Below are 13,546 nucleotides of genomic sequence, written 5' to 3' on the forward strand. Positions count from 1 at the left end.
GTCACACATTGTGCTGATTGTGACGAGTTGTAGTTGCAATATTTGTTGCCGTCTTATGATCTATTATTCTTTTCACAGCTCCTTCTCCTCTCTTCTTGCTTCTACACCATCTTACTATTGTGTGCTTGTTCATATTGAATTCTCGTCATTGGCAGTTCCCCATCTTTTCCGTACTTTGTGTAGTTTTGTTTCTGTCTCCTCCTGCTTAAACTGACAGCAATCCCCAGCCCAGCACAGATCTCTGAGCAACTCCTCATCCATTCTGATGCAGCTCCACCTACAGCTGCTGTTGCATCTTCTAATTAATGCTTGAACCATTCCAGAGCCTCCTCCAGGCTGTTCTGTGCTTCTGTGGTCCAGTCACTTTGTTAAGGTGTCCACTCAGGTTTCCTCTGTCCACCACATTTGCTGCTACTTTAAAGAAATCTAATATATTTATCAGACATGAAGCTCCCCCAGGGGTGGCACAGTGACACGGCACCTCGAGCTTTTGCTTACAACTCCGGCAAGGTGGGTTCAATGCTGAACTCCAGTACTGCTATGTGGAGTTTCCATGCTGTTCCTGTGAGCAGGATGGTTTCCTCCAGCTGCTCTGGTTTTCCTTCCCAAATCCCAAGTCGGTTGGTAGGTTAGTTGTCCACTGTGGATTGTACCTGTGGTATACATGGTGGAATCTGGGGAGAGTTGATGGGAATGTGGTGAGAATAAAATAGGATTAGTGTAACTGGGTTTTTGATGGTTGGTGTGACTTGCTGGGCAGAAGGGCCTGTTGACTGTATGCTGTATGACTTTCCTACAAAGCCATGATTATCCTTTTTATTCCACAAGGTGTTTCAGTCCCTTCTTTGGGATGCACTTCAGTGTTGTATTACTAGAGACGCTGGCCTATGATTCCAAAGTTGCCTTTTTTTATTAGCTAGTATCACTTCCATTCCCCAAGCATTGCTTCTGTTTCCAATTGACACTGAATATCTGGAATGGATAGGTTGCCTTGTGAGGAAATGTTGGATAGTTTAGGGCTTGAGTGCTCTGGAGTTGAGAAAATGAGAGGGGATGATTGAAACAAGATCTTGAGGGATCCTGAAAGGGTGGATGTGGAGCAAATGTTTCCGCTTGCATGAGAATCGAGAACCAGGCGTTACCGTTTATAAGATTTCTTTATTAGTCACATGTACATCGAAACACACAGTGAAATGTATCTTTGCGTAGAGTGTTCTGGGGACAGCCTGCAAATGTCACCACGCTTCCGGCGCCAACATAGCATGCTTCCTAACCCGTACGTCTTTGGAATGTGGGAGGAAACCCACACAGTCATGGGGAGAACGTACAAATTCCTTACATACAGCGGCGGGAATTGAACTTGGGTCACTGGTGCTGTAATAGCGTTACACTAAGCGTTACACTAAAAATAAGGGGCTACCTATTTAATATAAAGCTGAGGCGAGTTCTTTTCCTCTGAGGGTCATTGTCTTTGGAGTTTTCTTCCTCATAGGATAGCCTTTAAATATCTTTAAAGCAGAGGTTGATTGATCTTGATGAAGGAGTTAAAAGGTTAGACTAGAATGCAGAAGTGAGGTGACAGTCAGATCAGCTATTATCTTATTAAATGGTTCATGGGGCCAAAAATTGATGACCGTGTGAGAGAGAATTAAGTTTCAGGGGTAAAGGGAAGGGAGTTGGGACTGATGAGATCGTTCTGCTGGGAACCAGCGTAGTTCCCATAGGCTAAGTGGCTTCATGCTGAAATATGTAAGTGTGGCTGATAGCTCCAACAAGTACCACATCTGCTTCTGCAGCTTAAGCCTTGGGTATCCTTTCTGACTCAAGCCACATCTGTAACCAAAAGAGCTAATTGCCTAACCCTGCCACTCACTATATCACCGACACACTGCTGTTGATTCCATACTGACTACTTGATTCTCAACTTGAGTTACCTGCCAATTCTTTAATCGCAGAACTCACATCCTCCACCCCACAGGTATAGAGGACAAGTTGGATCAATTATAACAGTGGCAAACAGCAGATAGCTGAGCCACATTTCTTTTTCTGTGCACCAAGCAAATCAACGCATGTTTTCCACATTGTTAGGTGTTGGTGCTCTATTGGAGCAGGTTGGCTAGAGATCTGACTGGTTCTGGATAAGCATTGCTGTTGAAATCAGTCTGGTTTCATAGCCTATTGCCATGTGCATGCTTCCTGCCATTTATCGACACAGTGTGGAGTGAATCGAATTAACCCTAGTCTGTGGCAGAACGACTTCAAGAGGAAGCCGAGATGGATCATCCCCTCAGCACTTTTGGCGATACGGTTTTGAAAATGCTTCAGCGTCCTTCCTCGAAACTCTTTCTGGGCTTCCTTGTTGAAGATGGGAATGTTCCTGGAGCCTCGCCCATTGATTAACTATTTGTTCATCACTACTGAAGACAGGATGTGCCAGAAATGCAGAGCTTTGATCTAATCAATTGATTGTGGGATCACTTCTCTCACACATGTAGTCCTGTGTTGTAGCTTCATAGGTTTGTGTTTAATATGCGTGACACTGTGGTACAATGATCAGTGCTGCTGCCCCATAGTACCAAGGACTTGGATTTGAATCTAACCTTGGATGATAACTCTGTGGGGTTTGCAAGTTCTTTCCATGACTACATGGGTTTCCTCCGGGTTTTCTAGTTTCCACCCCCATCCCAAGAATCTACTGGTAAGTTAATTGGCCATCGTAAATTATCTCTTGGTGAAGGTTAATGGCTGGAGACAAATTTACTTAGAGCTGAAAAAAAACCCTGGAAATATGCAAAGAAATTTATCTTCTCTGGGCTTGGCTGATTTTCAACAACACGAACCTGTTTTCTCTTTTGGAGTATTGTGTGAGCAAGTTTCCAGGCCTTTTTGTCCTTGAGGATTGTGCGGGGCTCTTGATTTCACACAGATGGACCTGCAGTAGGTGTGTTGGTGGGGACATGTTGCAATAGGTTTCTCTTGGTGTAATTTCTTTCCGCTCCCCCAACCCACCACTCTGTACCCTGCCACATACCACATATGGCAGCTGTGTGCTCTGTCCTTCAGGGTTTGTCTAGTTTCAGTCAGTGGTAGTTCTACTGAACCACTTTTGGTGATGGAATTTAAGTCTCCCATAGAGTTCCATAGCACAGGGTTAGGCTTTTCAGTCCACATTGCTTGCATTGAACACAAGGCCGAATTAAACTAAATCTCTTCTGCCTGTACATGATCCATATCCCTCCATTTCCTGCATATTCATGTGTGTATCTAACAGCCTCTTAACTGCCACTATTGTATCTGCTTCCACCACTCCCACCAACAGCCTGTTCCAGGCATCTACCACCCTCTGTGTAAACAAAAAAATAAAAAAGCTTGTCCCGCACACTTCATTTAAACTTTCCCCCTTTTGCCTTAAGATAAGATTTCTTTATTAGTCACATGTAGATTGAAACACACAGTGAAATACATCTTCTGCGTAGAGTGTTCTGGGGGCAACCCACAAGTGTCGCCACACTTTCAGCGCCAACATAGCATGCCCACAACTTTTTAACCCGTACGTCTTTGGAATGTGGGAGGAAACTGGAGCACCCAGAGGAAACCCACGCAGACACATGGGGAGAACGTACAAACCCCTTACAGACAGCAGTCAGAATTGAACCCGGGTCGCTGACACTGTAATAGCGTTACACTCACCACTACATTACCGTGCCTGCCCACCCTTAAATGCACGTACTCTAGTACTTGACATATCTACCCTGGGAAAAAGATTCTGACCGCCTGCCCTGTCTGTGCCTCTCACAATCTTATAACTGAGAGGAGCAAGAGCACATATTCCCTCTGTGCTGTGGCTCCTCTCAGTAAATGTTAAAACTGTTAAACAACCTGGGAGGCAGAAAGGAGGAGTATGTGGTACTCAGCAGGAGGTTTTCTTGTTTGTGTTTGACCTGATGCCTCGAGACTTCATGGGGTTCAGAATGAATCTTGAGAACCAAGAGCTACTGCTTCCTGACTTTACTGGCACTTTCAGTACATCTGTTCTGCTGGTGAGATGGGAAGTACCCAGGACCCAGGATCTCGATAGAGTTGTCTGTGATGTTGGCTAATGGGAATGATTATGTGAATCCGACTATGTCAATATGTTGCTGGATTTGTCTGTGGGAGAACTCCCCCATTTAACACACCAGTCGCCAGATGTTAGTGACGAGGACCTTTCAAGGTCAACTGGACTGGGTAGTGATTTTACCATGTATGAATCTTGCTGTAGGTGATCTGTTCAGATTTATTTGTCATCATTTAATACATCTTGTTGGATCATTTCAGAGGCCATTTAAGTTTCAAGCGAATTGCTTAATCTCAAATGGAGATGGCAACCGAGGAGTGACCCCATTGGCAGAGCAGAATCCAGCTATGCCAGTTTTGGTTGCTACCTGGCGGGATTGCTGATGAACAGTTATCTGAAGAATTGATCAGGACATAAGGTCACATTGCAAATAAACATTGTGGAAGTGGTCCGGTTCAAAATCCTGGAACAGCATAGCCTAAAAGCTGACTTTGGATAATTGAAACTGGGCATTTGGTCCTAATCGTGTACACTTCAACTTTGATCAAAGGACTGATGGAGATCTTGGAAAATATGCCAACTTATCAAAAACTGATCCAATCACTATAAATTACTTTGAACCTTCTATTGGACCAAAGCTGGAGTATATTCTCAATAGTTTTCCTTATTTTTCAAGAAAGATGAGAGATGATGGGTAGGAAATATGGCTTGGCTATATCAGTACAAAATATTATTTGTTCTTGGAATATTGGAAGACCTCCATTTATTGGCCACTGCAGGTTTTACTGTCTAATGTGAAATGCAGTTTATGGTCTCTATTGAATAACCTGCTACACTGATTTATTATTTGTTTGGAAAAATTCTTGGTATAGAAATAGCTTCCTGTATAGAATGAACAGTGTAGAGTCTGAATGGAAAACAAATAAAACTACAGATGATAGAATTGGAAATAAAAACAGAAATTGCTGGAAGAACTCAGCCAGTCAAGTAGAATTTGTGGAAAGGGAGACTAGTTAAAGTTTTGGGTCAATGACCCTTCACCATACTTGGGGCGGGGGGGAGGGGGGGAGGAGGATGAAGGGTTTACAGTTTTCAAAGCAGAGCTGGGGGAGGGAGTGAAGTGTAAGACAAAAGGCAATATGGATATTGGTTAAGAGAGATCAGGTGATAAGGAGCATGAGGAATGATTTTTTTTTCAGCACAAATATTTGCTTTGGAAGATGCTCAGCATACTTAGAGTCATAAAGTCACTCAGCGCGGAAATAGGCCCTTCAGCCCAACGTCCACGCCAACCCCAATGCCCGTCTGAGCTGGTCCCATTTGCCTGTGTTTGACCCATATCCCTCTAAACCATTCCTATCCATGTACCTGTCCAAGTACCTTTTTAAATGTTGTTAATGTACCTGCCTCAACCACTTTCTCTGGCAGCTCATCTCTATACAACCATCCTCTGAGTGTAAAAGTTGCCCCTCAAGAGCCCATTACATCTCTCCCCTCTCACCTTAAACCTGTGCCTTCTAGTTCTTGATTTCTCAACTCAAGGTGAATGCACACAGTATTTTTCCCCCAATCTATGCCCCTCATGATTTTATACATCTCTATAAGATCATCCCTCATTCTCCTATGCTCCAATAATTAAAGACCTAGCCTGCTCAACCTCTCCCTATAACTCAGTTCATCGAGTCCAGGCAACATCCTCATAAAGTAACAAACAATCTATTGGAGGAACTCAGTGGGTCGAGCAACATCTGCAGGAGGAAAGGAGTTGAAGATGTTTTGGGTCAAACCCCTCCTTCAGGACCAAGAGTGCCTCACCTCGCCTCTCCACTCTCAGTCTCGGTGCAGGGTTTTGATCCAAAACATCAACATTTCCTTTCCCCTCACAGATACCACTCAACCTGCTGAATTCCTCCAGCAGATTGTTTGTTGCTCCAGATTCCAGCAGCTGCAGTCTCTCGTGTCAACATCCTCGTAAATCTTTTCTGTACTCTTTCCAGCTTAATGGCAGCTTTCCTATGGCACGGTATATTTCCTACTTGTACAGATTAAAATTCTTGAAGATCTAATCGATGTTGGAGAAAGTACTATGTAAAAATCAATGGAGCCAGAAGAACAAAGACCTATTAGCCACATTTTACTAATTTAAACAAGCCTAAGAACTAATGCCAGTAGCAAGGAGGATAATTACACCTCTAGATGTGTCATCATTCTTTATTGAATAGAATTTTTCTTTCTCTCTGCAGTTCCAGGGTCATGTCGGACAGTGACGATAATCTGCTTGGTTTTTATTTATCTCTTTGAGCTTCCATTCCCTTCCCTCTCCACTTGCACTTAAGGTGAAAGATGGCCGCTGCATCAAATTTGCCTCTAGTTACCTCTCCTATAGACCAATAAAAACCCAATTTATCCATCCCACCGCACTCCAGCCCAAAACACAGCAATAAATGTCCCTGGCAAATGTTTGAACGAGGCCCTACACTTGTTCTCTTGATCCACTCCTGACATCGCTGCTCAGCCCAGCATCATTGAACGTCCTTACTCAGTCTTTGCCCATTTCTTGCTGCTCTCCTCATTTCCATTTATTAATAAAGCCTTTACTTGACTTCATCTCCTGGAGCTGCCATCCAAAGTGAAGGCACCTCTTTCCTTCCTGCACATGTTATCATCATGCACTTCTGTAACCAGCAGTCCCTCCACTACTTGTATAGCACGGTAGTGTAGCAGTTAGTGTAACGCTATTACAGCGCCAGCGATTGGGGTTCAATTCCTGCCGCTATCTGTAAGGAGTTTGTATGTTCTCCCCGTGTCTGCGTGGGTTTGCTCCGGTTTCCTTCCACATTCCGAAGACGTACGGGTTAGCAGGTTAACATGGGTGTAATTGGGTGGCATGGGCTTGTTGGGCCAGAAGGGTCTGTTGCTAGGCTCTATAATAAAGTTTATAAACAAGTCCTTTCCTGTCAGTTTTTAATCTGTTTTTCAGTGTTGCCCCTCCTGTTTGACTCCTCTTCCCATGTTCGAGAATCTGTCTCGATTTATTTTTGACTATGCCCTTGGTTACTGCTAATTTCTCCCCCATTCACACTCAGTGAACTTTGAGGAAATTTATTCTGTGCTTAGTTCGAGTTCATGTTTATTGACATAAGCGCGCACGCACATGGTATAAATGCCATGAAAATTAGCTTTTACAGCACAGTACATTAAAAACATGACAAACATAAGTTAACAAATTTAAATTTACATAAATTATTCATGACTTGCACAACAAATAAACACAATGACACTAGTGTAAGTTGAATAAGTAATCCATTAGTTATAATATACTTTGTGGTAGAGAAATGACTTGATATGATAAGTAAGTGCAAGGCCATTCCTTCTGCTGCTCTGTAAATTTAATAGAATTGGTGATTTTCTACAGCTGTTTCCACCGTGCCCTGTACTTCCAGCCTCCCACCAGCTTTGACACCTTTTTTTCTGACAATTTTCTATCCTACTCTCCACATGCCCTCACTAATTTAATGTACAAGACTCTAGCAATCTCTTTTTCCTGTTTCTATGATGATGTTAGCTCCAGAACCTCTAAAGTATCCATCCTTCATTTTCTTCACATCCTAGTGAGTGTGCTCTTCTTTGGGACTGCCATTCACAGGTGAACACTGGCTCTCCATCCCTTCCATTGATTGCTTTCGGGGAGTTAAGTTGCCTGTTGAGTCCAAGCCTTGGTTCAGTTTTCAGCTGTGAACCAAGTCTATCTTAGACCTTGCATCATGTTGGTAAATTGGTTTATTATTGTTACATGTACTGAGGTACAGTGAAAAACTTGCCTTGCATACCGCCCATGCAGATCATTTCATTGCAACTGTGCATTGAGGTAAAAAACAATAACAGAATGCAGAATAAAGTGTTATAGTTACAAAGAAAGTGCAGTGCAGGTAGACAATAAAATGCAAGGCTATAACGAGGTAGATTGTGAGCTTCTGAAGGCAGTCTTTTGATCCTGAATTGAACGTTAAACTGCAGATTTTGCAATACAGTGTTGCAAGGGTGTTTATTATTATTAACTTTGGAGTCTGCCATGATGTATATTTACTTAGTATTCTGTGAGTATGAAATAATTACTTAAATGTAATTATTTATTGAAAATGACTGCCAAAATGAGCCCTAGGCCCAAAGCATTTCCAGTTCAATGGTGAACCTGTGTTATTTTTAGAATTTGTTCTTCCAAAACGTACTTGAAAAATGCATCCTTATCTGCTGCATTGGAATGAGCTGAATCAATTTTGCATTGACAGTGTTTCCCATGAAGAATCCATGGATGAATGGAGCTTCTGATAAAAGTCTGTTTGTTACAGTTCAGTGCATTCATCGAAAACGTGATTCCATATTATTAGCTTTATCAATGGTCTCCTATTTACTCTCATCAGAAATCTCGAAAGGAACTTTAACTGCAAGATCAGAAATTTATGGTAATACATCATATTCCTCTGTTAACACTAATCAAATCCTCCAGCCTGACATCATTTGTGTGATTCAGTTCTTGAATTTTTAACAGTATTTAAGTTCAGGGCTGATGACCCAGTATACCAATTATACATGAAAATAGACAAATAAAAACTATAGGTTAACTGACTTTGCACCTCACTGTACAGGAATGATTTAGTATACTACATATTTAGTCCTGTTTTTAAGGCCCTGTTTTATACAAGGTTGAGCATTGTGGTGGGGGAAGGGTTTATGATAGAATTACTGACTGCCAAAAGAAGCTTCTTTATTGTTTGAATAGGAAAAAATATAATGACTGTTGTTAATTTATTGTAACTGCAGTGCATTACTAAGCAGCATTTAATGATCAATGTATATCATGTAATAAAGTACTGAATTGTTTAATTACTTCTATTAAAAGATATAATTTCAGAATTTATTTTAGAGGTAGTGAAAAAGCAAATTAAACTTGTTTTCTAAAATATACAATTGATTTGATGAACAAAACCAATTTTTATTGTAATTTTCCTGAAGTATTGTTTGCTATGCATGGTAAAGATTATACCATGAGGTTTTTGTTTCTGGCTCGTATGGATAAAAATTTGCACACGTGACCCAATTTTGGGAAGTGGAATAAAATTTATTATGAGTTCCTAAAGAAAAATTCTGACAGTAAATGAACTGAGATAATTTGAGAAAGATAATTTTCACAAGAAGAAATATCAGCTGATATTTTAATCTCCGAGTTTGATGCCAAGGAGAAAAAAATATGTATATTATAATGTGCTTATCTTTTTTTATTCATTCATGTGATGTGGGTATTGCCAGCAATTATTGTGCTTTCCTTGTTGCCTTTGAACAGGCTGGCTGGTTGGGCCATTTCAGCAGGTGGATAAGAATCTACCACACTGGTCCATTTGTGACTTCAGACCTACAGCAAAGTCGGTAAGGAGAGCAGATTTGCTCTCCTGAGGGATATTAAAGAGCTTATAGGTTTTCCACCAGAGGGTCAAAAATATCCAGGTGCAGAATTCATGGACGGTAGCAGCTCATCACACCACCTTGAGGGCAATTCAGGACGGCAAATAAATGCTGACTTGCCAGTAATGACTACATCACATAAGACAAAATAAATATAAAATGTACTTAATAAGATGAGAGCACAGAGGTAGGGATGTGGTGTGTGGATATGTCATGTCATGGGATGCTACTTTGCGGGAATGCTGATGATCCTCAGTAGGAGATTTTCTGCATGCTTTAAGGTGCTGGGAATGGGGATTGTTTGACTCTGTCATGATGTCTGTCTCATAAGCTTGGCTGGAACTGATCCAACAAGAAGTCTGGTCTTTGCCAAACAGGAGCAGCATGGAGCAGCATGAAGCAGCAGTATGCCACCAAGGAACAGCTTGATGTTCTCATTGAGCAGAATGATGCCACTTAGAGGTAGATGGGAACTCTGGATTGAAGACTGGCTGTCACATAGAAAGCAGGGAGTTGGAATAAATGAGTCCTTTTCAGGCTGGAGGGATATAACTAATGGCATATCCAGTTTAGTGTTTGCATTAATGATCTGGGGGAGGGAACGAAATGTAAGCCTTCCAAGTTTGTCGTTAATATGAAAATAGGTGGAAGAGCCTGTTGTGATTCTGCAACGGGATATAGATGGGTTGAGTGGATAGGGCAGAAACCTGGCAAGTGGAGTTTAATGTGGGGAAGTGCAGGGTCATGCACTTCGGTTAGAGGAATCAAAAGGCGGATTATTATCTAAATGGAGAGAGACTGCAAATGAGTGAGGTCCAGAGGGATCTATTTGCAAGAATCACAAAAGGTTAGCAGGCAGGTCCACAAGTAATTAAGAAGGTAAACAGCACGTTGGCCTTTATTGCCAAGGGGCCGGAGTTTAAGAACAGGGTTTTTGTTTGTTACTGTTGTGCAGGGTGTTGGTGAGGCCACACCTGAAATATTGTGCACAGTTTTGGTCCACTTCTGTAAAGAAGGATAGAGTGGCATTGGAGTCAGCCCAAGGGCGATTCACCAGGCTAATTCCTGGGATGAGATGGTTGCCCTATCAGGAGAGGCTAGATAGTTTGGGTCTGTATTCCTTGGAGTTTAGAAGAGTGGGGGTTATCATATTCAAACATATAATCTTCCATTATAAGGGAGCGTGACAGGGTAGATGTTGAGATGGGAGAGTCACAAACAAGGGATGTAGCGACAAATAAGGGACCAGTCATTTGAAACTGAGGTGTGTAGAAATTTCTTCTTCTGGAGGGTAGTAAATCTCTGTACTTCTCTTCCCCTGAGGCCGGTTAGTAGATCATTAGATATATTTAAGATGGGGATAGATAAATATTTGAAAGATCGAGGAATGCGGGTTATGGGGAACTGGCACAAAAGAGGAGCTGAAGCCAATATAAATCAGCCATGATCACATTGAATGGTGGAGCAGGCTTGAGTGGTCAAGTGGCCTACTCCTGCTCCCATTTCCTTGTGCCTTTGTACTCTCAATAGACAAAGGGATGCCAACTGTGAGCAGCTTGGGAGTTTCTAGGACAGCATCTGACCTCTTGTTTTACCACTGAGCTCGACAGATGCGGAGTTGAATCAGGCTGTCAAAAGGGAATCAGGGCAATCTGGAGGTGGGACCTCCAGATTCTGTGCCTGAAGCCCAGTGGCTGCTCGTGGACTGCTCTGCTTTATGGGGCAGTTGTTGCAGCAATTCCTCTCACTGAATGAAATCATTGCCTGGTGAATGCAGAGTCTGTGATGAGCAGCAAATTGGGAAATGGAGCATAAATTTATGGCGGCTGCCTGGAATGATCCTGTAGCCAGGACATTGAGAATCACTGTAACCTTGACCTCCAGAGAGAGAGAGAGTAATCTCAGCATGAGGGTGGGGAGAAATACATATATCACTGTGTTTAGAGACTTTGGAAACCTGAATGTGATTCATTGCTCATCAGAAGGATCAGAAGGGGGTGGGTACAAAGTGTCTCCTGAGACTCTCAAGGAACAGGCTATGTGCAGATGGATATGTGTCTCTTGCCATGATGTGCCCAACCTGAGTAGCCTGCATGCCTTTCCTGAGGCCTCCTGTAGTGGTGTCTGCCTATAGTGTTTCCAGTGAGGCAGCCATTGATTCAGTAGCCCAGCAGCTAAGTGCTGCAGAAAGCATTCCCTTGTAATTTTAGCATGTGCTGTGGATATGGCAGAATGTCTGTTTAAGTTGTGAATGAAATTAGAATGCAGCTTGCCATTCTGGTGCTCCTGAGCCTTTTCCACAATGGTTATTGTGTGGGGCAATTTCAGCCTGCATTAAACATAATTTATGTTAACATAATCTGCACAAGGACTTGTTTCATTAAGAAAGTATCTATTGCTGAGAAATCAGATGCCCCAATGTGGATTGCAACTGGAGGCTTTGGTCCATCTGAGCATTTGATGTAGTTTCACCTGGAAATAATTACAATACAATTTACTCCCATGTTAATTCAGTTTTTGAAAAAGTAGCACTGAAAGATAAAGTGCGATGCAATCCAATTATTTTTTGAGTGCACTATTTTAGGCTGTAGATACTGTTCCATTAATTGTGATTATTAATTCCTTGTTCTTCATTTGAACCATGATCTTTTTTTTAAACATAAATTCCAGGTAATCTTGGATGTTGGATGTGGGACTGGAATCCTGTCCATGTTTGCAGCCAGAGCTGGGGCCAAGCACGTGATTGGAGTTGACCAGTCTGAGATCATTTGCCAGGCCATGGATATTGTAAGGTAAATTGAATTTAACACTCTGGCTTCTTCCTGAGCTTCCACAAGCTGCCATTGTCTCAGCCATTGTCCTTAAAATTGCCATTTTAATGAGATGGTTCTTTTTTAGCTTTGGAAGTCAGGCAGAAGACTGATTGGGGATGCTGGGAGAATGAGATAACAGAAAAGGACAGAGATAAGGATCATGCACAGGAAATAAATTTTACCAGCTTGAGTAATTATTCTGTCCAGTGTAACATTAGCTGTCATGATAATGGCATATTCAGTAAGATGGATAAGCTGCATGGCGGGCCAGAGAATCATTAAATTTAAGAAGTTGCTCGCTGATTGACTTACAGTGTTTGGAGCCAAGACCCACAGTAAACAGGATTGGGGGAGAGATGCAACACAGAACCCTGTGCTGGTGTGTGGGCTCATTCCTCATTGTGTTTGCCAAAGGGATTGGCTGCTTAATTAATAAGCTCGCTGGTTAATTGAGTTTCATTGACTAAGAATAAAGATTTTCAGTTTCAAAGGGTACTGGGTTAGTATAAGATGAGCAGGATACAGCAGACTAGTACATTTTCAGACTTGGTGTTGGGTCTTTGGAGAAAAATGTGTGATCGACTGGAGTATTTGATTTCTGTTTTCAGATGCCACTGGTGTGGTAGTTGGTGTGTAGTGACATCTACAGCAACATAAGTGTCACTATTGACTCAATGCGTTGAATGGCCTCCTCCTCTACTGTTATATTTCTGGTTTTGCGCTTTGTTACAAGGGTTTTGGACTGATCTGTGTAATATGTCTCAAGCCTTGGACTGTTACATTGTGGACACCATTAAACATTCACTCATTATTTGCAGGTGGTTCATCTTTTCTTGCAGTAGTTCTGGCATTGTCTGTTTCTCCAGCAAGCCTATTTTGTGTTTCAGTCTGGACAGCTGTCTATCAGAGACTTGCACCGAGGCTTTCTACTTGGAGTACCTTAGTTGTTCCTTCTCTGTGTTTGTTGGATTCTTGCCTGATCTTTATTGCACTATTTTATGGCATGCACACCACCCAGGCCCCTGCAAATGCTGCTGTGGTATTCAACACCAGAAGGTGCTTGTGGCTTGCATGGCACAATGATGTAGTTTTTTTTAATCCGTGAGAAATTGGAGAAAATCTAAGGCTTAAAACACCATGGTGAGGGAATGATAATACCTTTCAATTTACCTCAGCTGCATTGTCCATGGAAATAGAGAATGGGGAAGAGAAAAAT

At 42.1% G+C, this 13,546-nt stretch overlaps 1 protein-coding gene across 2 annotated transcripts in view; it reads left to right on the forward strand.

The window, feature by feature from the left end:
• Positions 1 to 13,546, forward strand: part of prmt3 (protein arginine methyltransferase 3) — a 179,955-nt gene that overhangs the window by 33,172 nt on the left and 133,237 nt on the right. For both annotated transcript variants that reach the window (XM_052029301.1, XM_052029300.1), the window contains exon 9: positions 12,188 to 12,309. In XM_052029301.1, the coding sequence (XP_051885261.1) occupies positions 12,188 to 12,309 (122 nt within the window). The remainder of the gene's footprint in view (positions 1 to 12,187; positions 12,310 to 13,546) is intronic.

Source organism: Pristis pectinata, chromosome 14, assembly GCF_009764475.1.
Source record: "Pristis pectinata isolate sPriPec2 chromosome 14, sPriPec2.1.pri, whole genome shotgun sequence".
Lineage (NCBI taxonomy): Eukaryota > Metazoa > Chordata > Chondrichthyes > Rhinopristiformes > Pristidae > Pristis > Pristis pectinata.